The sequence below is a fragment of the Syzygium oleosum genome, unplaced genomic scaffold (genome assembly GCF_021117445.2).
Source record: "Syzygium oleosum isolate NSW1041296 unplaced genomic scaffold, Sole_v2.1 Sole_v2.42, whole genome shotgun sequence".
NCBI classification, from domain to species: Eukaryota; Viridiplantae; Streptophyta; class Magnoliopsida; order Myrtales; family Myrtaceae; genus Syzygium; species Syzygium oleosum.
In genome coordinates this window covers 546,887-570,475 of record NW_026607526.1, presented here as the reverse complement: position 1 = coordinate 570,475, position 23,589 = coordinate 546,887, and the positions used below count along the sequence as shown (strand labels likewise).

General features: G+C 41.5%; 2 protein-coding genes across 2 annotated transcripts; both read left to right on the top strand.

The window, feature by feature from the left end:
- Window positions 1–488: 488 nt before the first annotated feature.
- LOC130136111 (uncharacterized) lies at window positions 489–17,388 on the top strand. Its single transcript, XM_056306192.1, has 9 exons — window positions 489–1,040; window positions 2,156–2,242; window positions 12,129–12,175; window positions 14,430–14,539; window positions 14,624–14,724; window positions 15,364–15,456; window positions 16,445–16,528; window positions 16,698–16,781; window positions 17,292–17,388. The coding sequence occupies exons 1-9, from the start codon at window positions 489–491 to the stop codon at window positions 17,370–17,372; spliced, it is 1,239 nt and encodes a 412-aa protein (XP_056162167.1). The 3' UTR covers window positions 17,373–17,388.
- A 1,803-nt stretch (window positions 17,389–19,191) lies between these two features.
- Window positions 19,192–20,256, top strand: LOC130136110 (uncharacterized). The gene has a single exon (XM_056306191.1). The coding sequence runs from the start codon at window positions 19,192–19,194 to the stop codon at window positions 20,254–20,256; it is 1,065 nt and encodes a 354-aa protein (XP_056162166.1).
- The last annotated feature ends 3,333 nt before the right edge of the window (window positions 20,257–23,589 follow it).

Below are 23,589 nucleotides of genomic sequence, written 5' to 3'. Positions count from 1 at the left end.
GGCTTTAGTCAAGCAATCCTATCAATATCGGTAAATGATCAAAATCAATTATTGGGTAAAATTAACAAATGTGTATAATTGACAAGTGAGTATAATCGAAAGTTGGGTATAATTGGCAATTGGGTATAACCAACAAGTGTATATAATAGGCAAGTGGGTATAGCCAACAAGTGGGTATAATCGACCGGTGGGTATAATCGATAAGTATGTATAATCGACAAGTGATCAAAATTACGTAAAAAAATAAAAACACACGGCCACATTTGGTTTACTTGATGAAGATTTTTTATAACTTACTAAGAGATTAGGACAAATAAACAATGTTAAAGTAATGATGACCTTGGGTTAAAAAAACTAGGTGTAAAGAGAGAGCTTAATATGAGTAGCTAAGAAGAGATATTTGATTGGACAAAGAGAGAGCTTCATCGGCCAAGTAAAATGCATAAATGATGATTTAAGCTTATCGAGAGCATGCTTTACGTGATGACATGACTATAGCAAGAGTTGTTTTTCATGAGATAACTGAATCATCCATCAAGGCTGCTCTTAAGGCACCAAGAGAAATAGATGCAAACTTGGTGCATGCTTACCTTGCACGCCGTGCTCTAGATTATCTGATTGGTTTTAATATTTCTCCTATATTATGGAGGAAACTACCAGGTTGCCAGTCAGCTGGGCGAGTCCAATCTGCTACTTTAGCACTTGTTTGTGATCGAGAAATGGAAATTGACCAGTTTGTTCCACAAGAGTATTGGAGTTTGGAGGTTGACTTTGAGAGAAGAAGTTTGGATCCTTCCCTCAAATCCATTTCTATCCCATCCCGCTTGACATATTTTGCTTCGACAAAATTGAACCAGTTGTCAGTTGGTTCCTATATAGAGGCAAAAGATATTGAAGAGAAGATTAGATCTGAAGGTTTCAAAATTGTTGCCTCTAAAAGTAACGAGATGAGAAGGAATCCTTCGACACCTTACATCACGTCGACTCTTCAGCAAGATGCTGCCAATAAATTACATTTTCCAGCCACATACACTATGAAGGTTTGTTTCTTAAAATCCTGATGACCTTCTCAACTGATGCATGCATAATTTGACCAGCAAAAACAGTTTTTGAAAGTTAAGAAGCATGCGTTTTAATTCCAAGTGCATAAATTTTAAGCCTAGTTTGGGGAAATGATGCTGTGGATAGTAATACATGTGGAAGGGTTCAGCTGTTTGCTTGCCTGAGTATCCGAGAGATTGATTTGAAGGCTAATATGTTTTCGCATCCATGAAACACTAAAGTGTGATCCCTGCTGAAGACTCTCTTAGAGTAAATGACTTGTCACTCTTTGGCTGGCTGCCAAACCACATGAGCTATTTTATAGGTCGTGCAAAAGTTGCTAAAGAAGGTAGACGGCCCGGTCTGACCGAGCCTTTACACATGAGTGACAGCAGAAGTGCGGGGAGAATTGATTTTTGTTCTTTCTTTTTCCATTTTTTACTTTATTGTTTGTATCTCTTCTTCTATTCAATCTCATTTTACTTTACAAGCTGGCACTTATATTATCAGATTTTAGCATTTTACTCATCTATATTCTAAGAGAATTATGCTAAAAAAATGAAGACTCATGAATTTGAATTTTGAATCTAACTTAAAGTTAATCTTTTTCATTTTTTTTAGTTGAAGTTATGTATAATGAGATTCTCTCTCTCTCTTTCCCTCCGACTGCAGTATTTTTATCGGACTAATGATTTTAGAGAAGACATATGATTCTTCTTGTTTTACAAAGTCCTAATATCACTCTGAACATTCTATTATTGATAACCATATTCACCAATAAGAAAATGAATTTGGCTAATAAAAGATAACACTTTTACTAAACGAACATTTTCTATCTCATAATATGTAGTTTTTGTAGACATTTATTATCGAGTGCCACAACTAAGTTGGAATTTCATTTTCAAGTGTTTGTCATCGATAATGTTTTGTTATTTTAAAAAACTTTATGATTTGAGAGTATGTGTGATTTTTTCCCTAACTCTAGAAGTCCAAAACTCTACTTCGCCTATTGGTTGGTTAAAAGTGAAAATAGAAACAGAATGAGTTTGTTCTTAAATAACAAAATGATTGGAGCTGCTTTAATCATGGTATTCACATTAGTTCTTGAATGCAGCTTGCACAAAAGCTTTACGAAGGGGTACAGTTATCAGATGGCAAGGCAGTTGGTTTGATAACATACATCAGAACTGATGGTTTACATGTAGGTGCTGTTCTTTCTGTAAGATTGTCATGAAGTTAATTGGTTGCTTTTACATACTCTAGTGCCAACACTGTTGTTCTTTGAAATTACTTGTTGATATTTACTGACAGTTACGTTCAGCCCCTTTTAGCAGGTAAGCACTCGACCCATAGTGTGGACTTTTTATATTGGTTGCTTACGTAAATGTTGAAAGTGACATCTTTGAAAAACAAAAGTGACATCTTCGGAGACTTAATGATGTGTTATTCTGGGGAAGTGAAGGAGATAGGATCGGTTATTTTTTCATGGCAGTGATAATGTGCACTGATGTTGGGGTGAAGTGTTGGAACATCCTCGTACTTTGGTCATTTGTAACTTTTGATGCCCCTAAACTTTCTTTCTGGTAGTGTTGTTGCCGGTTCTATTTTAGACTGCTTATGGCTCTGCTAAGCTGGGTTATAGTGAGATCTGTTGAGCATGAATTATGGGCATGGCAAGGTATTCAAATATCTTATCATAAAGTGGGTCTCTTCAATTCCTCTTTCTATGGTTTTGGTTGGTCGGAGAAGAATGGAAAAGATGTCTTTTGAAGGAAAAAAGTGTCTTCTATCTGTTAACACAATGATATTTCGAGGAAGAAAAACCACGTTCCTCACTTTTCTGTATTTCTTCTTATTAAGTTTACAATGACCTAGAAGCGTATATATATACAAAGAAAAGAAAGAATCTTAAAAAATATATCCTCTAAACTAGCTAACTATAATCCTTGATTCTAGCTAATTACAATCATAAATATATTTTACAGCTCATTCTCACACTCCCCCTCAAGTTGGTGCATAGATGTCGTGAATGCCCAACTTGTCAAGTGAGCTGTAGAAGATCCTGCTTGATACAGCCTTCGTCAGAATATCTGCCAACTGATCGTCAGATCGTACAAATGGAAATCGAATCACTTTGGCGTCCAAGTTTTGCTTGATAAAATGACGGTCCACTTCAACATGTTTGGTACGGTCATGTTGAACTGGATTATGAGAGATATCAATTGCTGCTTTGTTATCACTGAACAACTTCATCTCGGCTTTAGGAGCGAACCCAATCTCTGACATTAACTTCTTAAGCCATAGGAGCTCACACACCCCTTTGGCCATCCCTCTAAATTCAGCCTCTGCACTTGATAATGCTACTACTTTCTGTTTCTTGCTTCTCCAAGTAACTAAGTTTCCTCCCACAAAAGTGAAGTATCCACGAAGTTGATCTTCGGTCATGAACACTCCGGCCCGATCCGCGTCGATAAATCCTTCGATTTCAAGATGACCCCTTTTTAAGAACCTCTCAAACCGCGTCCTGGAGAAGACTTCAAGTAGCGAAGTATACGCAACACTGCATTCATATGATCTTCACTTGGGGCATGCATAAACTGGCTAACAATACTCACCGCATATGCAATATCAGGACGAGTATGCGACAGATAAATTAGTTTGCCAACTAACCTTTGATATCTTTCTTTATTTGTTGGCACTTGATCTGGATACTCCCCAAGTCTATGGTTACGAACAATTGGTGTGTCTGCCGGGTTTGCGATCAACATTCCCACCTCTCGCCAATAAATCTAGCACATACTTTCTTTGTGAGAGAAATATTCCCCCTGTCGACCTCGCTACTTCAATCCCTAGGAAGTATTTCAACCCCCCAAGATTTTTCATCTCAAACTCCTCAGAAAGTTTCTCTTGAAGCTTAGATATTTCTATCAAATCATCTCCAGTGATAATCATATCATCAACATAGATAATCAACATTGTAACCTTCCCTTGATGTTGTTTTAGAAACAATGTGTGATCTGAGTCACTTTGGGAATATCCATACCTCTTCATCGCCAAAGTGAACCGGCCAAACCATGCTCGTGGAGACTGCTTCAGACCATACAATGATCTCTCTAACTTACACACCGCCTCAGGCTGTGAGGATGAAGAATAACCTGGCGGAACATCCATATAAATCTCTTCTTCGAGATTACCGTGAAGAAATGCATTCTTGACATCATACTGGTGTAGTGGCCAGTCTAAATTAGCAGCAAGAGACAACAAGACCCGAACAATATTAAGTTTAGCAACCGGAGAAAATGTCTCTTGATAGTCAATTCCGTAAGCTTGCGTATACCCCTTTGCTACTAGTCTTGCCTTGTACCTCTCAATCGATCCATCTGCTTTGTACTTCACAGAAAAGACCCACTTACATCCCACAGTCTTCTTTCCCTTGGGTAAATCTACTAGCTTCCAGGTCTCATTTTTTTTCAATGCAGCCATCTCCTCCTCCATTGCTTGAACCCACTTGGGATCTTTCAGAGCATCCTGTACCCCTTCTGGAATACGAACTGCGGACACGTTCGATATAAATGCCTTTCTTGGGCACGACAACCTTTTGGTTGACACATAATTTGCAATAGGATATGTACATCTCTTCTCTTGCAGATCCGTGAATATCTATTTGGAGGCTTACCTCGATTGTGTCTAGTAGGTAATTTATATCCCACAGAAGTATTAAGCTCATCAAAGATACAAGAAGGAGTAGGAGAGGTTACCTCAGGAATATTCTCAGGAGTTGAGTCGGGTACTGGAGAAGAGGGAAGCTGTTCTTCATGATTTTGCTCCTGTAGAAGTTGGCCACCCTCAGATGATACCTCTTCTACTTCCTCAGACGATACCACCGCCTCAGACATCGTCTTTCCACACCCCCAGACGATGCCTCTTCCGTCCCCTCAGACGATGCTTTCTCCACCCCTCCAGATAATATACTACCATGCTCTTCCGCCCCTTCAGACGATACTTTCTCCACCCCTCCAGATAATATACTACCAGGAAACTCCCACCAATTCGCCGTTTCTATCTGTATCTCCCCCTGAAAGGAAGAATGGGAACTCGGATAAAAAGATTCAGCTTCCACAAACGAGACATCCATAGTCACATAGGTTCGCCGGGTAGAAGGGTCATAGCAACGATATCCCTTCTGGTGTGTACCATACCCCAAGAACAGACATCGTAGTGCACAAGGATCAAGTTTCGTTCGCTGATTCTTTGGGATATGAACAAATGCAACACACCCAAACACCCGAGGAGGGATGGTCAGGACTGAAGGTAAAGGCACATATGTGGACAAAGTCTGTAGTGGTGTTTGAAAGTTTAACACTTTAGACGGCATCTGATTGAGGAGATGGATAGCTGTAGTCACACTATTGTCCCAAAATCTCTGAGGCACATGACTTTCAATCAACAGAGCTCGAGCTGTCTCAAGGATATGTCTATTCTTTCTCTCTGCCACACCATTCTGCGTGAGGTGTTTGAGAGCAAGATGACTCATGAATCATGCCATGTTGTTGAAAATACTCCTTAAGGTATTCATTCATGTACTCCCCACCATTATCACTTCTTAGAACTTTGATCTGTCCACTAAATTGGGTCTGTAACATAGTATGAAAATTTCTAAATATCTTGGCTACCTCATTCTTACTTTTCATCAAGAAAAGCCATGTCATTCTAGTACAATCGTCAACAAATATCACAAACCACCTACAACCCGAAACAGCAGTAATAGGAGATGGACCCCAAACATCTGAATGTATCAAAGAGAAAGGAGCTTCACTTTTATTCAAACTTATAGGAAAAGGAACTCTATGACTCTTAGCCAATATACAAGTCTGACATTGCAAATTTAAATCCTTCAAATTCAAAAACAATTCAGGAAATAATCGCTTCAAATAACCAAATGACGGATGTCCCAACCGTCGATGCCAAAGCCAAATATGTTTTTCTCTACTTGATGGATGTCTTGCTAGCATGATTTGCACTCCCGGAACTGAAGTCATCCATATAATACAGCCCCCCTCTCTTAGTACCACGCCCAATTATCTCCTTCGTGAGAATATCCTGAAACAAACAAAAGTGGGGATACATTATAACAGCACAATTCAAATCTTCATAACTTGTCCTACCGAAATCAATTTGGTCGATAATGAAGGGACAAGCAAGGTGTTAGGAAGAGAAAAAGCAGGAGAAATCGCAACAACTCCAGCCCCAGTCACCGGATAGGTGTATCCATTAGCATTTGAGATACTGTCACGTCTTGGTTTTGAAGTATGAACAAAGTCATCAGGAGTAAATGTCATGTGATCAGTAGCTCCCGAATCAATAACCCAGTGATTGCAATCAATCTGATTAGAACTAACCAAAGCACTTCCATGGTTACCTCCTGACATCAAATTCTGAGGATCAACGTGAGGTATCAGTGACAGTTGAGGCTCAGCAGTTGCTAAAGAAGCTTTCCCTTTTCCTTCTGCTTGCTTTCGAGCTTTCAACTCTTTCCACCAATCTGGATACCCATGAAGCTTAAAGCACGTCTCCCTGGTATGCTTAGAATTACCACAATTCGAGCAACCTCCCCCCGGAGAAATTTTCTGGCGTAGTGCCGAGCTAGGCTTTCCCCCTTCCTGCGTAACTCCTGGCTTCGCTATTTGCAATAGCGGTTCTTGATTTGTTTTGACATTCGTCCTATTCCCCCGAGATACCATGGCTGCCGAATCATGGACCGTGTCGCTGTTGGTCAGCATTACAGTTTGTCTCATGTCTTCTCGACGGACACGCGCGTAGGCTTCTTCACAGTAGGAAACGGCTGCATCTGCAAAACATCTGCTCTAACCTTGTCAAGACGGTCGTCCAACCCATCAAGAAATATGTATACGCGATCTTCCTGTATAGCCATATTGTATCTTTCAATATCTTCAGGATACCGCATTGGGTTCGGACGGCGAAAGTCGATTTCTCTCCACAAGCCTTGAAGGTTGTTGTAGTACGCCTCAATTGGTCCTCCTCCTTGTCGCATCCGAGCAACACGCCTCTTCAAGTCATAAACCTGAGAGGCATCCGTTCCGTCAAAGAAAGTCGTTGCAATTGCATCCCAGACAGATTTCGCTGTTGGGAAGCGAATGAAATTGCCAATCAACGCCGAATCCATGGAGTTGATAAGCCATCCTTTCACAGTCGAGTCTTCTGTTTTCCACCTCCGAAAGCCAGGATCTGTAGGCAGTGGCTGAGGAAGGTCTCCATTGATATATCCCAGTTTGTCTTTACCAGTGATGTACATCTCGACAACCTGAGACCATAATCCATAGTTGGCTCCATCCAGTTTAATTGCAATTTGAGATGAAGCCGAATCATTCTGCGGTGTTGGTGATGGAGGAGGAGGGTGCGTCTGGTTCTGAGTGAGAATCTGAGTTAATCTGGCAGTCAGATTCTCCAAAAAAGCTTCCGTGGTCGAATTCCCCCCTTGGTTCTGATGGGGAATCACTGCTCCGGTAGGGTTCTGATCCTCCATGGATCCAAAAACAATCGTGACAAAGATGAAGAAGATCGAGTAGGACGCACGCCGAACGACGCAATAGAGAAAGCGAGCGAAAAAGAAAAAAAAAAAATTTTCGGGGGCACCCCCAGCCCACTCCCCGGCGAGCAGGACCGCCGTAATCGAGGATTCACGTACAGTACTCACAAAGAGCAAACCCTTGGCTCTGATACCATGTTAACACAATGATATTTCGAGGAAGAAAAAACCACGTTCCTCACTTTTCTGTATTTCTTCTTATTAAGTTTACAATGACCTAGAAGCGTATATATATACAAAGAAAAGAAAGAATCTTAAAAAATATATCCTCTAAACTAGCTAACTATAATCCTTGATTCTAGCTAATTACAATCATAAATATATTTTACAGCTCATTCTCACACTGTCCAGGCACTTGTTGGACATTGGTTTGAAGTTCCACACTTTTTGTACAGTGCGGAAGGTTCTTCCAACCTTGGCTCAACATTGAGCTCTTATTTTGGCTTTGAGATCTTTGTTTACATGGGTTGGCACCCCTTGCTGCCTCATAGTGGATTTGATGTCTTGACAGTTTTTTGGATTATCATACTTGTCTTTGGTTTGTGCATTTGTGTTGCCCTTCCGAAATAAAAGTCCTTGTACTTTTACATACAAGTTTTGATATGTTTCTGGCTAGATTTTTATTCTTTTGCAAAACCGGGAAAGTATGTCATCGAAGCTTGGCCTGTGAATAAGTTTTGGTTCCAATGGGATAATCCATGTTGAGTTTTTGTGACGTTGTGGCTTTCATCTCCTGTTTAGAAAGGGAAAAAGAGGAGGGTAGGTGTTTCATGGAAAGGCCATCAAGGGGGTGCTGATCCGTTTGAGGAAATTAATTTTAAGAGGGTGTCAAAATATATATATTCAAAAGTGGGACTGGAGATTTACTTGGGAATTTTATTACTTTTTTATTTTCTTTTCATTGCAAAAGACTTATATCTTCTAGAGAGGCAAATGTCTTCCCCCCAACCAAAATCTTACGTGCTACATGGTATCAAATTTAGTTATTCTCCCAACTCGAAGTCATGTTCTCACGTTTCAAATTCGAAACTCAGCTTATATAGAACTTCAGCCCGGAGATACCATATTAATGGACCTTGTGCAATATTTTGTGCTTAGCTGTTTTACATTTATTTTTGTCTTGATTCAAGTTTGAACTATTAAGGAGCTTGTGCTTCAGATTGTAATATTTCAGTCAATTGGCATCTGCTGTCACGCCCCGAACCCTATCGAGCATGCGACATCCCTCTCAGGTCGAATAATACGATGTCCCAGGGTATCGCCGACCCAATTATACTCATGCGGTGATTTATCAATCAGCGAAAGCCACAATTAATACCCGGACAAAAAGAACTAGGGTAAACAGGGGAGATTCAACACATCCATTGCTCATCCAAACTTATACAATATTCACAATTTACAAACCACATTATACACAAGCACACCGACTTCTACACTATTGACTACCGACGTAAAAAAGGATCGATAGCCTGGATATCCTATCACCAAAAATGGTACACTCCAAAAAGCCTATTCACAACCCCTACACTAGCCCCTACGCCCTCTGCTTGGCTTCCACTCAGAAATTGATTCTTCCTCATCCGAATCTGAATCCCCTTGAACTATCTGCTCCTTTGAGGACTTCGGCTCGGTCTCGATCTCGATCGGGTTGTTTATATCACTCGACTCCGCTGGAACCTCGACTCGCTCTTCCTCTTCGAACTCCTCATCTGGCTCTTCCTCTGACTCATCATCAGATCGCTCTATGCCTACCCAGACTACGATAGTGTGCTTAACTCGGGTTATATGATCATCTATAGGATATTCTACGACATTATGGTCGGTGTGCATCGGTACTCCAAAACGCTCGGGTGGCGGCGGTGGAAGATTCATTGCTCCGGCCGGGTTCTAAAATGTTTGGTTGAAACAACCATGAGATCACATCTCAGTAAGCACACACCCTATACCCCACCTAGGCTATCACGTACCTCCAGACAATCACAACCACAACCACACTCAACCATCACACAGCAGGCACACAATTAATACTTACCTGGGCCTTTCCAGCATGCAACCTGCACGTTAGCCACAATGGTAATATTTTCCAATCACATGCACGTACTAATTACGTCTCATACATTCGTTCCTACCTCATCACATTCCTTTCCACTCAACTCGCCAGTGACCCACGTAATGGTACCGCCTCAGGTTCACTGCGACTAACTCATACTTGACTCGCCAGTGACCCGCGTAGTAATACCGCCTCAGGTTCACTGTGACTAACTCAAAACAACACTTCAGGGCCCGCGTAATGATACCGCCTCAGGCCATGTATCTTGCCCGCGTAGTGGTACCGCCTCAGGCTCAACACCCACCACCTACGACACAACCCGCGTAATGGTACCGCCTCAGGTTGGCCGTCCTCCGGTAATACCGGGCATCGTCCCGCGTAGTCGTACCGCCTCAGGACGGATCAATTCCTCGCGTAATGATACCGCCTCAGGGATTTCCATTATCACACGTACCGCACCACACACACTTTCTCACTCGTTCACATGCTTAACATATTGGCCATTCACACTTGGCCCGTGCACGCATCAAACCACGCATTTCTCATGCTCAATCGATATTCAAACACGGCCAATTGACAATCAATTCAATTCGGCCCGAGCGTGCACATAACAAAGCATATTTCAATCCATCAAATCACTGTACAATAAACACACAAGGCCACTCACGGGCCCACAAACACAACCACGTACACATGCACAATTTCGACATTTCCATGCTCATTTCAAGCCATATTAAACGCTACAACCCCGTCACAACACGGCACCTCAACCCGATACCATTTAGTCCTTAAATTGGACCGAATACTCCTCACTTCAAGCCCCAATTTCCAGCATTCAACTTCCCACCAAATCAGTCCCGGATCACCACAATTTCGCCCACAATTCAGCCAATTCGCGTCCCAAAATCGGTCTATCATCATAACCCCTAAACGACCCCAATTAACAACAAAACCGACACCAATCAATCCAATTTAATGCTTAATTCATCCGTCGATATCCGAAGTCCTAAATAGAGTTTAGGGCGTGACTTACCCGAACTCTAGACTAACTCGGCTAGAGTAGGAAGGGGGACGGCGGACAGCGGCCTCACGGCGGGGATCGGCGACGGCGAGCGGCTCGTCTGGACGGCGGGCGGCGGTGAGCGGCGTTCCTTGGCTGCGGTTCACTCATGGCCACAAGGAGAGAGAGAGATCGCCGAGAGGGAGAGGGACGGCGGCGTGAGGGTGGTGGTGTGGCTCGGTGACCGAGCGGCGGCGATCGGGCGGACGGCAGCCGGACAGCGGTGGCGTGGCAAGGGGGAGGGCGGTCGGTCGATGAGGGAGGAGAGGGAGCCGAGAGAGGTGAGGGAGAGGGAATGAGGAGAGAGAGAGGGAGTTGGACTAAATAGTCCAAGGCAATAATTGAGGGGCCAAAATGACCATCATGCCCCCCTCTCACTAATCCAATCAACTGCCGAGATTCATCCTTATCATTAGATCGACGGCCCGGATCAAATCTTTTCCAAAATATCCAAGGGCAATTTGGGAATTTCTCAAAAAGTCCAAGGGCAAAATTGTCCAAAATTCTCTAATTCTAAGGCTAGGAAAAATTACCAAAATGCCCCTCCCAAATTGCATTGGCCTTAACAAATCTCCAGGGGTAAAATGGTCATTTGCCATTTCTCACCGAAATTAAATTTTTCTGAAGGATTCGGGCAAATCCAAGGCTACCCGGGCAAATGACAACATCGTCCAAGTGATCTGTCGGGACTTTCTGAATTTCCAACGCCCAACTCGGTTTCTAATTTAATGACTAAGTTCTGAACAACGTAACTTGTGTATATCTCATACTAATGGGCGGCTTTTGGGGAAATTCGCATTATTGACCCGTGGCCGATACTGAATCATGCCACGTGTAAGTTTACTCGGGTTGTGACGATCTCGGTTGTCACTTAATCGCGAGGATCGATCGCTAGATCCGACAGGCACGATCGTTTGGTATAGGTTTGGGGCAATTCGTCAATTCATTTCGTGGTCGGGTGGAATCACCCGCGATCCACTAATATGACAATGGCGAACTGATCCCTGGCTATCCTTGGATCGGCCTACAGTGGCTCAAAATGTCACCTCGACAATTTTCATGGTCGAAGGTCGGTTCACGATCGAGTTCTTTGGTCGCGCGAATTTAAATCCCTAATTAGCCTTTCCCTAATGGTTAGTATTCCAGAAAAGATCAGTTCCGAATGAGAACTAACTACAAGCACGTCCATAAACTACTAATTTCATAAATCCCAAGTGGGTCGGATTTCAGAATGTCACATCTGCACTCCCTTTGTTCTAGTGATTTGGCATTGTCTAGTTTATTTGCTTATCTTTGTGATAAATTGTTCTTTCTTTGGGGTCAGATTCTGACAATTTGCTCTGACAGTACCTTTTTTGAGTTTGTTTTAGATATCTGAGGAGGCTGTGAAGGATATACGCTCTTTGGTGATTGACAGGTAAGATGATGATTTTTGCATTTAGAATATTTGAAAGGTTGAATCTTGCATGTGCGGTCTTCATTATTACTTATTATAGGTGAAAGCTGGTTTTCTACCATTTATCTTGTTAAAAGTTTAACGGGGAATTTCATTTGAGTTTCAAGTCCTTGAATAACTGTCTTGTGTGAAGTATTTTCAAAGGTTCCTTATTTCTATTGCATTAGCTGGATTTTGATTTGTTTTCTTGACTTCTTATTTTTGGAGGGAAGGGTTTAAATTAGGTTAGTTTTTATTTCTTATACATAGTATAATCGAAGGGATGGAGAGTCTCTAAGCTTTATGTGGTTGACTTTGTGCGAAAAGTTTTTCTAAGGTTTGAAAACGTGTTTCATTTCCTCTCAATTTGGTTATTTAGATGCTGCTGCAAATATAGTCAGTCTGAATTTGCAAATGCTGATGTTGTCACCCTACAGTCGATTTCGCTCATATCAAGGTCCACTTTTCAAACAATTGGCTAAAAATTTGCATCTTTGTCAAAGAGTGTATTGCACATGGAAGACATTTTACCAAGCATATGTCTGCGGGAGTTAAAGGGAAGTTATAAATGAGCCATCCGAGTGTTGATGCCTTTTCTAATGTGTTTTACACTGATACAGGTTCCTGGGTTGCTTTTGAACCGGATATCTGTTTGGGGCTTGTTAGCTAGCTCTTTAATTTTATGACTCTTTTTGATTTCTAAGAGAGTGGCTTATTGGCTTTTGTGTGAGTCACACTAATGTTCAACCACCTGTGATATGAGGTTCTATCACATGGTTCTATCACACGGCATAGTGGTCATTTCATTGTTTTGAGGTTGTTATTACCTTTTCTTTTATACATAAAAAGTTCAATGATAAGGCACTAAGGGGGTGCAAACCCTCATACAAAAAGCCCAAAAAACTAAAGCCGTATGCAGAAGAGTTCTCCAAAGTGTATAACTTTAAGCTATATGCAAAACAGTTGTCAAAATAAATCATGAGCTATATCGACAAAGGAATTTACATCCTTTTGCAATTACCCGCTATACCAAAGGTGTACAACTTTCAAGCCAATTTTCAATAACAAAAGAAATGGAAGATTCCTCTCCATCTAAAGCTCTCTTGTTCCACGCCTTCCAAAATCAACCAAAAAACAGAGGGAGAGGAATTGAAATAATCCCTCTTTTCTTGTTGCACTGTAAACAAATGCCCTGCCAAGCCCAAAGTTTGCTCGATGGAACCTCAAATAACTCAACTTAACCCTGTGCAAGCATAGGAAATTGTCCAGACCATTCTCGTCCAAACCATTATCTAAAGTAAGGATTCTTCTCAAGTTGCTTCCCAAGAGAAAAAAAAAAACCAACAAAAGGAAACTCTGTCCAGAACCCTCACTTTCCAAATTGCTTTCCAAGGACAATCCATTGTACCACTGCCGACCTCCCTATCTAGCAGCTTGTAGTAAGACTTTACAGAAAAGATTCAATCTCTTTCATTGTTCCACACCAAAGCATCCTTACCATTTGGAGATTAATATATTGTACCATGCAATTGGTTCTGAGAAAGTATTAAAGTATATGATGCTGGAGGAATTTAGGAAGTAATGCACATGTGTGTGTCAGCAATTTGACAGTCCGCTAAATTTTTTGATGTTCCAATGAATGGCGTGTAGTTAAATCATCAAGTTGACTCTTGATATTGGGTAAAAGAACACTACAAGTGCCATAACTTGTGTACGGCGCTCATTTTGGTGCCATAAGTTTTTTTTGGATCACTTTAGTGTTAAAATTTTTGAAAAACGATCACTTATGTGCTAAAACTTTTGAAAAACGATCACTTAAGTGCCAACTCCGGTGCCGTACACAATTTTTCGCCGGAAATCCGACGTGGCATTTTTTTTATTAATTTCTGAAGCTGACGTGGCTCGCCGGAGATTGGCACTTAAGTGATCGTTTTTCAAAAATTTTAGCACTTAAATAATCGTTTTTTAAAAAATTTTAGCACTTAAGTGATCGTTTTTAAAAAATTTTAGCACTGAAGTGATAAAAAAAAAACTTATGACACTTAAGTGATCGTTTTTCCTCCGACTTGGCACCAAAGTGATCCGAAAAAAAGTTATGGCACCAAAGTGATCTCCGTACACAAGTTATGGCACTTATAGTGTCCTTTTGCCCTTGATATTGTGAAATAAAACTATGAAATTAATGAAAACCACGAAGATAGCAGGTCTAATATGCTTAAATTGCTTTGTAATGTAGGTATGGGTCAGATTTTGCAGCAGAGGCTGCACGCAAGTACTTTAAGAAGGTGAAGAATGCTCAAGAAGCTCATGAAGCAATTAGACCAACTGATATCCGGAGGTTGCCATGTAATGTTACCAACTTTCCAAGACTTATTGACTAATGTGTTACAGATTGAGGCATGCTATTAATGTTCTTTTATTGTCTTGTAGCATCGCTAGTTAATATACTTGATGAAGATTCTTTGAAGTTGTACACTCTTATCTGGTCTCGTACTATCGCATGCCAAATGGAACCTGCTGTAATTAATCAGGTAAGGATATGATAAGCTTCACGAGTTTCTACTATAGAGCTTTTCTTTCCTTCTCTCTTTCTCCCCAATTAGTGAAGGCCTTTTCTGTTTGTTCAAGCACGAGAATGCAGTAGCTTTGTCCTATTTAATTCCAAAAATGCCCTAAGAAAAAGCCAAAAGTTACAAAGAAGGAAAAGCCCTGGAATAGGTTGCGAAGGGTTATCAATGTGTTCCCATGGTCTCTTCCTTGGATGAAAATTTTTAGGATGAAGTGTATCTGATAATTTTCTCTAACATCCCTTTGCTGACAAGTGGAATGCATGCTTGGTCAATGTTGATAATCATGGTTAAGAGAAGTTGCTATAGCGACTCAAGTTAAATTCAGTACCATTTGTAAACTTTTACTCTAAATTTGTTCTGGATGAGAGAGTACTAGACGTCAGTTCTGGAAATTTAGGAGTAATAAACCATAAATCAATTAGTTATGGAAATGGAAGAGGTTCTATGCTTCCCCAGTCAACATTATGAATTAGATTTGAAGCATGTTCAACTATAACAGTGTTCTCAGTTTTTGTTGCTTTTATCAACTATGTCGGTACCTGCTTTTATCTTGTTCATAAAGGTCGTTGACTCAAGGACTAAAGTCTTCTTCTAATCCAGATTCTTGTGGAGATTAAGAATGCTGATGGGTCTATTGTGTTGAATACTTCAAGCTCGAAAATTGGATTTCTTGGTTACCAGGCAGTTTTCAAGGTATAAAATCTTTATCAGCATGTTTGTGCTCAGTACACTTGTGTCATGGCTTCTATGTTAAAAATGTGTGAAATTCCAAGCAGCTCATTGCTGTGAGTGCCATTTGAGTTTGTTATGGTAAAGTATCATTATTTCAGATTGGATAGAGTTTAACAAGCATGCTTATCATATGTAAGAAATGATACTGGTAATTTCCGAAAGACCAACAAGCTTATTTGGGAATTTGATGAGGAATAACATTCATATTGAGGATGTTCAAATAGATATAGAGGTGCACTCAAGAGTATCTGTGGATTCATGGTTTTTAGTGCGAGAAAAAGTAAAATTGAACCTACTTTGAGTGAGGGAGTCTTGCTGGATTTTACAAGTGGTTAAAATAGAATCTAAAAGTGTTTCTCCCGAATTGGAAGCTGACTGAAATCTTAAATGAAGATAACCATGTGGAGACTCGCAGTGTAAGCAAACATTTATAATTAAATGTTATCCTACTTCCATGTGTATTAACCAGTTTCTTTGCCAGTATTCTGACTTATCATAACAGGCATTTATAGATGATTAATGGAGAAAAAAGGACAAGGAGTATAGTTTTTTATCGGTTTATATATCTCAATGTGAATTTGGTCTATGGAACCGTGATCTTGCAGAAGAGCATCTTAGTTAGTCAGCTTCTGCACAGAAAATGTCTGAGCCGAATCCATTGTAGGAAGAAGCCTTACTTCAAACGAGAGAGCTAGATGTCAATGATAAATTTGAGTAATATTGTGTAGTTGGGAATCTGCTTATGTTTGTTTAGAAAGTTGAGTTTTAAAACGTGTTTTGACTGCATTTGCATGTTCTTTTATAGTGCAACATTTAAGTCTACTAGGTGAGTCATGTTTGAGGCTTTGTTTTCGGTGAGAGCCAATGTTTCGATTGGATCAACTCTTGTGGATGGGTATTTTTTTCTTTTGCCAAGCTACTTTTAATACTGCTGTATTTCTATTTTTAGGATGTGGAAGCGGAAACAGTGAGGTCTAAAGAAAATGAAGGGAATGAACGTGATGAAGCTTTTGAAGTACTGAGCTCTCTGAAGGTATAGAACCATCATTAAGACGATATAGAAGAATTAATGTTTGTCTTGCTAAGTAAATCCGTGTAAGGAGATGGAACTATATCAGAGTTTGTTCATGATGATCTTTTGCTTATAATTGCCAGTTTACTTTCAAGTTCTATCAAGATTTTAATGTATATTTGTTTAGTAGGTTGGAGATTTACTGACTCTCAGTGATGTGCGATCCAAGCAACACTACACTCAGCCTCCATCGCGCTACTCAGAGGGTGCATTAGTAAGTTACTGTCATTTTATCTATATAATCGAACTCTTCTAAATGGTTTCGGGTAATGTTCACGAAGTGCCTAATATCGGCAAGGACTCCATCTTCTCATGTTCGGAATGATTCTGAAAAGCTGAAGTTCATTAGAAAGATTTTATATTTGGAGGTTATTGTTTCGTTGATTTACTTGCAACATGCATCGTTGAGAAGTTTTGTTCTTTCTGTAACAGTATGTGTTTGGTGTTTTTGACGGTGTTCAGGAGGATTTAAGAGTGATATATTTATATTCATTTGGTGTTTTCCAGTTTTCACGAGGGTTTTGCCATAGAGATTGGGAGGGAGGGGTCTATATAGCTGTTATCCCTTTGACTGGATTCAGAGTAATCTTCTGGTTGAGATTAGAAAAATAGTAGCTGAGTTATGTTAAAGTAGTGGCTGAGTTATGTTACTGGGGATGCTAGTTTTTGTAATTTTTTCCTTTGGATGCATTGTTCTGCATCTTTACAATCTCAAGTGTTAAAGGTTAAGAAGCTGGAAGAGCTTGGAATCGGGAGGCCGTGTACATACGCGAGCACACTGAAAGTGCTGCAGGTAAATGCCTAGAATTGCATGCAGAAGGCAGTGAATGTTCTGATATTGTGCAATTGTCATGATGGCAGATAGCATTGAGATTTGAGAATCATGAATGTGCATAGGGTGATTTTCTATGAATCTCATTTCAATATAGAAATCATCAACATGAGTGGGGTTGGGACTTTTAGTCAAACTAAATTTGTAACATGCAGTTTTTTATCCAATGATCACCTTATCTATGTCAAGATATAACCCAAGAGGCTGTTACAAATTAAAATAAGGCAGATAAAGAATGTTGCAGAGTATCAGATTTTCATTAACTTCCAAAGAAGTATATTAGCCTTTGCATGATTTTTAAATGGCAGTGTCTTTCACTGATTGAATTCTGAACATTTCTCAAAATTAACCAACAGAGAATATTGAAAATCACCTCGAGCTACTTCTTTATATTCAAGTTTTTATTTGAGTTAATGGAGGAAGACAAAGGTAGACCAGTCATCCCCTTTTGATTTCCCAAACTCCAGGCTGATCTGACTTCTTGAAACAGTGGTCCTGAATGCACTTAATGGCTCTTCTTTTTTCCATCAGGGCCTTTGGTCCTTCTGTGGTTGATGGGTTATGCTTGTCTAGCCTTCTTCCATTTATCCTGGCAGAAGCAATAAATTTTAACTGACTTTGCTATTGCACGGTATACTTTCAAAATTGGATTTTCATAACGGCTGCAGATTTTGTCCTCATCTTACATGACTAAACTGAAAGCTGTTGAATCAATTGCAAAGCTAAAAATTACCATCTTCATTTTGGTGAATTTTGTGATCTTGTGAATCATGATGTCGCCTATGAAATATGGCGCTTCAGATTAAAGTTGTCAGGTTGGGATATTATTTGTCAGATTTGTGTGCAAAAACAAATTTGGTCAAACAGTGGTACAGCATATTCTCTGGTGTTGTATCATATGAGGAAAATATGAGTTCTCGAATCACCATGGAGTAATAGTACTCTGACGAAAAGAGCTTATAAGATGTGGTCAGTTAAATAATTCAAATGGTTGAATTGCTATCTGGTCAATAGGTCAGTTCCAGGTCTGGTCCAGTTGGACGAACACTGATCGCTACAAATTCAACTTGTGCTAGTCTTTCATATATGGTGGAACAAGTTGAACAAGAAATGGAAATGTATATTCTCCCAATTCTCCCCAGTTTAAATTTGTCCGGGTATTTTTGATTTCCGTGTGCGCAATTAAATCTCTGATGTTTAGTTGAGGTCGGCGATAACTTGGGACGTTCAACTGTTCGACCGAAGGCGGGATGTCGCGGGCCCGACGGAGGGCTCGGGATGTGACATCCCCGTTTGAATTGGTATCAGAGCAAGGTTAGCTCGATCTAGAATTGGTCGAAACTTGGAGTGATAAGGAGCGGAAACCTTAGGGTAGTAATTGGGGAGATCTTAGTGGGGTGTAGGGTAGAGTGAGCTACACGTGCCTCCAGATTGGTTGTTGTGAATGTTTGTGTAAGTCAATTGTGTGTGGTAATTGAATTGCAGGAGCGTCTGGACTTGAGGTAAGTGTTCAGACTTTGACGATGGTGATTTCGTGATTTGTAGTGGGGAATTGCTTGTTGAGTAAACGGATGTGTTAATTCGCTGCTTAGAATTGGATTGAGCTAGTTGGTTTAGACTGCTAATTCCTGAATGGAATTACAGCAAGTAATAGAGTGGTAGAATCGTGACGATGAGCAGCGAAGGAAGAGGAGTAGGAAGAGTCCCAAGAAGGGGCGCTGGTAGAGGATCCAGGGGTAGAGGACGCGCTCGAGCTAGAGCCGTAGAGGATCTTGGAATGGGTGCTGGAGCGATGGAAAATTTAGGAGTTGATGCTGGAGTAGCAGCAAACCCCGAAATAGAAGTTAGATCTGTTGTGGACCCGAGAATGGAAGCTGTGATGAGAACGTTGGAACGGATTGGTGATATAATAGAGTGGCAGACTCAGGAGCGAGCTGCTCCGGTTGCCCAAGCCGTCGAGGCTGTTGCTGTTGCTAATGAGAACCAAGGTCAGGGGCAAGTGGTTGCGAATAGACCTATGCACCAGCTGGTAGAACAATTCATAAAGTTGAAACCACCCAAGTTTTTTGGGAAAGGTGACCCGGAGGCTGCACCTCGATGGGTAGAGGAGCTTAAGAAAGCTTTTGAGGTTTTGGAATGTAACGATCATGAGAAGGTGACCTTAGCAGTATATCAACTACAGGATAATGCTAACGATTGGTGGAAAGCCACCAGGGATAGGATTTTTCCTAAAGGTACAGCCAAGACTTGGGCTGTTTTTACCGAGAGTTTTTATGAGAAATACTTTTCAGCTAGTGCCAGAGAAAGAAAACTCGCGGAATTTATGAGACTCCGCCAAGGTCAGATGACGGTAGATCAGTACAAGGCGGAATTTGCGAGATTGTCTAAGTTCGCGCCAAGAATGGTGGAACACCCTGAGGATAAGGCGCGAAGATTTCTAGATGGATTGAGAGCGGACATCCGTAGCCAGTTGCTACTAGTAAACCTGGGAACGTATGAGCAGATATTTGATAAGGCCCAGATTCTTGAGCGGGATCAGATGGATAGAGCCGCCGTATCTGGATCGAAGTTTGTCCAGGGTTGGAATAACCGTAATCCGGGAAAGAGGCCGATGGTGGATAATAGGCGTTTTACTCCACCAGTTAAAAGGAATATTGGAAAGCCAATCCAGATTGGGAATGGTCCGTGTAGGATTTGTGGAGGTCGACATGGAAACGGGCCTTGTCCAACCAGGGGTGGAGCTTGCTTTGGATGTGGAGGATTTGGGCATCATATAAAGAATTGCCCCAATTCCAGGCAGAATAGACCGCTTGCTTTGCCGCCACCTCGGAATGAGAATCGGACTGGAGTGGCCTAGACAGCGAATCTGAATCAGAATAGGCCTCAAGCTCAAGGACGAGTATATGAGATGGCCAGACGAGAGGCTGAGAACGCACCAGGGGTTGTCACAGGTACGATTTCTCTGTGCAACCATGCTGCGTATGCTTTATTTGATCATGGAGCGTCGCATTCCTTTATATCGAAACAGTTTGTGGAGTTAGTTGGAATAGAACCGTAATTGCTTGATGTTATGCTATGTGTGACGACTCCTTTAAACGATAAGATGTTGATATCTTTGGGTTGTCCAAACTGTAAGATTGTGATTGGGAATAGGGAGGAATTGATTGATCTGGTAGTTCTAGATATGTATGATTTTGACGTGATAGTAGGGATGGATTGGTTGTCTAAGCAGAGGGCTGTAATGGATTGCAATAGCAGGGTGATCCAATTTAATCCTGTTGGACATCCGGAATTTAAATTTGTAGGAAGTCGAGGAGGACCCTCGATTCCGTTGATATCCTCGGTGGAAATGGCAAAATTGTTGAATGAAGGATGTCAAGGATTTCTAGCTGTGGTAGTGGATTCGACGGCTGAAGAGCCGAGACTTGAGGATATAGCGGTAGTGTGTGAATATCCCGATGTGTTTCCTCAAGAATTACCGGGATTACCGCCGGAAAGGGAAGTAGAGTTTGTAATCGAGTTGGCACCTGGAACTGAGCCAATCTCGAAGGCACCTTATAGAATATCGCTATCGGAGTTAAAGGAATTAAAGGTGCAGATGCAAGAGTTGTTAGATAAGGGGTTTATTCGTCCCAGTGCGTCTCCGTGGGGAGCGCCAGTTTTATTTGTAAGAAAGAAAGATGGATCGTTGAGATTGTGTATAGATTACAGGCAGCTAAATCAGGTGACAGTTAAAAATAAATACCCTTTGCCAAGGATTGACGATTTGTTTGATCAGTTACAAGGGGCTTCGGTATTCTCAAAAATTGATTTGAGAACGGGGTATCATCAGTTGAGAATTAAGAAGGAGGATGTACCGAAGACGGCATTTAGGACGAGATATGGACATTATGAATTTATGGTGATGCCGTTCGGATTAACGAACGCCCCTGCTGCCTTTATGGATTTAATGAATCGGGTATTTAAGGAATTCTTAGATCAGTTTGTGATTGTCTTTATCGACGATATACTGGTGTACTCGAAAAGCCGGGAGGAGCACGAATTTCATCTGCATAGAGTGTTGCAGACTTTGAGGAAGAACGCACTGTACGCTAAGTTTAGCAAGTGCGAATTTTGGCTTAGTCGAGTAGCGTTTCTCGGTCATGTAATTTCCGGAGAAGGAATTTCTGTGGATCCGTCGAAGATTGAGGCCGTGACAAAGTGGCCTAGACCGACAACGGTAACAGAAGTTCGGAGTTTTCTGGGTCTGGCTGGATATTACCGTCGCTTTGTGGAAGGATTTTCGGCAATAGCAATGTCGTTGACTCAATTATTGAAGAAGGAGAATAGATTTGAATGGACAGATCAGTGTGAAGGAAGTTTTCAGGAGTTGAAGCGGAGGTTGACAACGGCACCGGTGTTGACGATTCCATCAGGACCGGGAGGATATGAAATATATAGTGACGCGTCGTTGAAAGGATTAGGGTGTGTGTTGATGCAACATGGGCGAGTGGTAGCATATGCATCCAGGCAGTTGAGGCCACATGAATTGAATTATCCGACGCATGACTTGGAGTTAGCCGCAATAGTGTTCGCCCTGAAGATTTGGCGACATTATTTATGCGGAGAAAGATTTCAGATCTATACTGACCATCAAAGCCTCAAGTATTTATTTTCGCAGAAAGAGTTGAATATGAGGCAACGACGCTGGATGGAATTATTGAAAGATTATGATTGTGATATTCTATATCACCCTGGAAAGGCAAACCGAGTTGCGGATGCGTTGAGCCGAAAATCAAGCATCGCGCATTTAATGGTCAAGGAGTGGATCCTATTGGAGAATGTGCGAGACTCGGAGTTCAAGTTTGAAGTAAGTCAAGTCTCGAGTCTGTTAGCTACGTTAAGGATTGAGCCGGAGATCCAGGCTAAAGTTAAAGCTTTGCAGTCTACGGACCCAGAGATACAGAAGGTTATTGAGATGGATGTTACTAAGAGAAAGCCGGATTTTAAGGTATCCGAGGACGGGGTATTGAAATTTCGTGGGAGGTTATGTGTGCCAGGCGATGCGGGAGTTAAGGAAGAAATTTTGTTCGAAGCGCATCGCAGTCAGTATAGTATCCACCCAGGCAGTACTAAAATGTACAGGAATTTGAGGCAATATTATTGGTGGAACGATATGAAGTCGGATATTGCGAAGCACGTGGCTAAGTGTCTGACATGCCAGCAGGTGAAAGCGCAACATTGTAAACCTGGAGGATTGTTGCGACCGTTGGAAATCCCAGAGTGGAAATGGGAGCATATAACCATGGATTTTGTGTCGGGATTGCCGAGAAGTCAAAGAGGTCATGACACCATTTGGGTGATTGTCGACAGATTAACTAAGTCGGCACACTTTTTGGCATTGCGAAAGGATTTCGCATTAGAACGGTATGCAGAGTTGTACGTGCAGCAGATAGTTCGCCTGCATGGGGTACCAGTGTCTATAACATCGGATCGTGATCCTAGGTTTACCGCCAATTTTTGGAAAAGTCTGCAGACGGCGTTAGGATCCAAGTTGCAGTTCAGTACAGCTTATCATCCTCAGACAGATGGCCAGTCTGAGAGGACGATTCAGACGCTAGAGGATATGCTCAGGGCATGTGTGCTGGATTTTCAAGGTAAATGGGAAGAGCAACTGCCCTTAGTGGAGTTTGCTTACAATAACAGCTTCCAGCAGAGTATTGGAATGACGCCCTTTGAAGCGCTATATGGCCGTGCTTGTAGAACACCCGTGTGTTGGGATGAAGTGGGAGAAAGAGCTATAACAGGGCCGGAGTTGGTTGAGCAGTCGATCGAGGCAGTTAAGATCATTCATGAAAGGCTGAAGACAGCGCAGAGCCGTCAAAAGAGTTACGCAGACAGAAGGCGAAGATCTCTGGAATTCCAAGTAGGGGATCACGTATTTCTAAAAGTGTCGCCCATGCGAGGATTGTCCCGGTTTGGTACGAAGGGGAAGTTGAGTCCAAGATATGTGGGACCCTTTGAAGTGCTAGAAAGAATTGGAGATCTGGCGTATCGCCTTGCGTTACCACCGAATATGTCGCAGGTGCATAACGTGTTTCACGTATCAATGTTGAGGAAATATGAACCGAACCCGACGCATGTGTTGAATTACGAAGAAATAGAAGTGGATGATAAAGTATCGTACGTCGAGAGACCGATCAGGATTGAA

What these genes read in the sequence shown, in the direction of transcription:
- LOC130136111 (XM_056306192.1), top strand. Translation starts at nt 489, where the DNA reads ATGACTATAGCAAGAGTTGTTTTTCATGAGATAACTGAATCATCCATC. An exon ending in GTTACCAGGCAGTTTTCAAG is followed by an intron (nt 15,457 to 16,444) that starts GTATAAAATCTT and finishes TTCTATTTTTAG; the next exon opens with GATGTGGAAGCGGAAACAGT. An exon ending in GCTACTCAGAGGGTGCATTA is followed by an intron (nt 16,782 to 17,291) that starts GTAAGTTACTGT and finishes CAAGTGTTAAAG; the next exon opens with GTTAAGAAGCTGGAAGAGCT.
- LOC130136110 (XM_056306191.1), top strand. Translation starts at nt 19,192, where the DNA reads ATGGAAAATTTAGGAGTTGATGCTGGAGTAGCAGCAAACCCCGAAATA.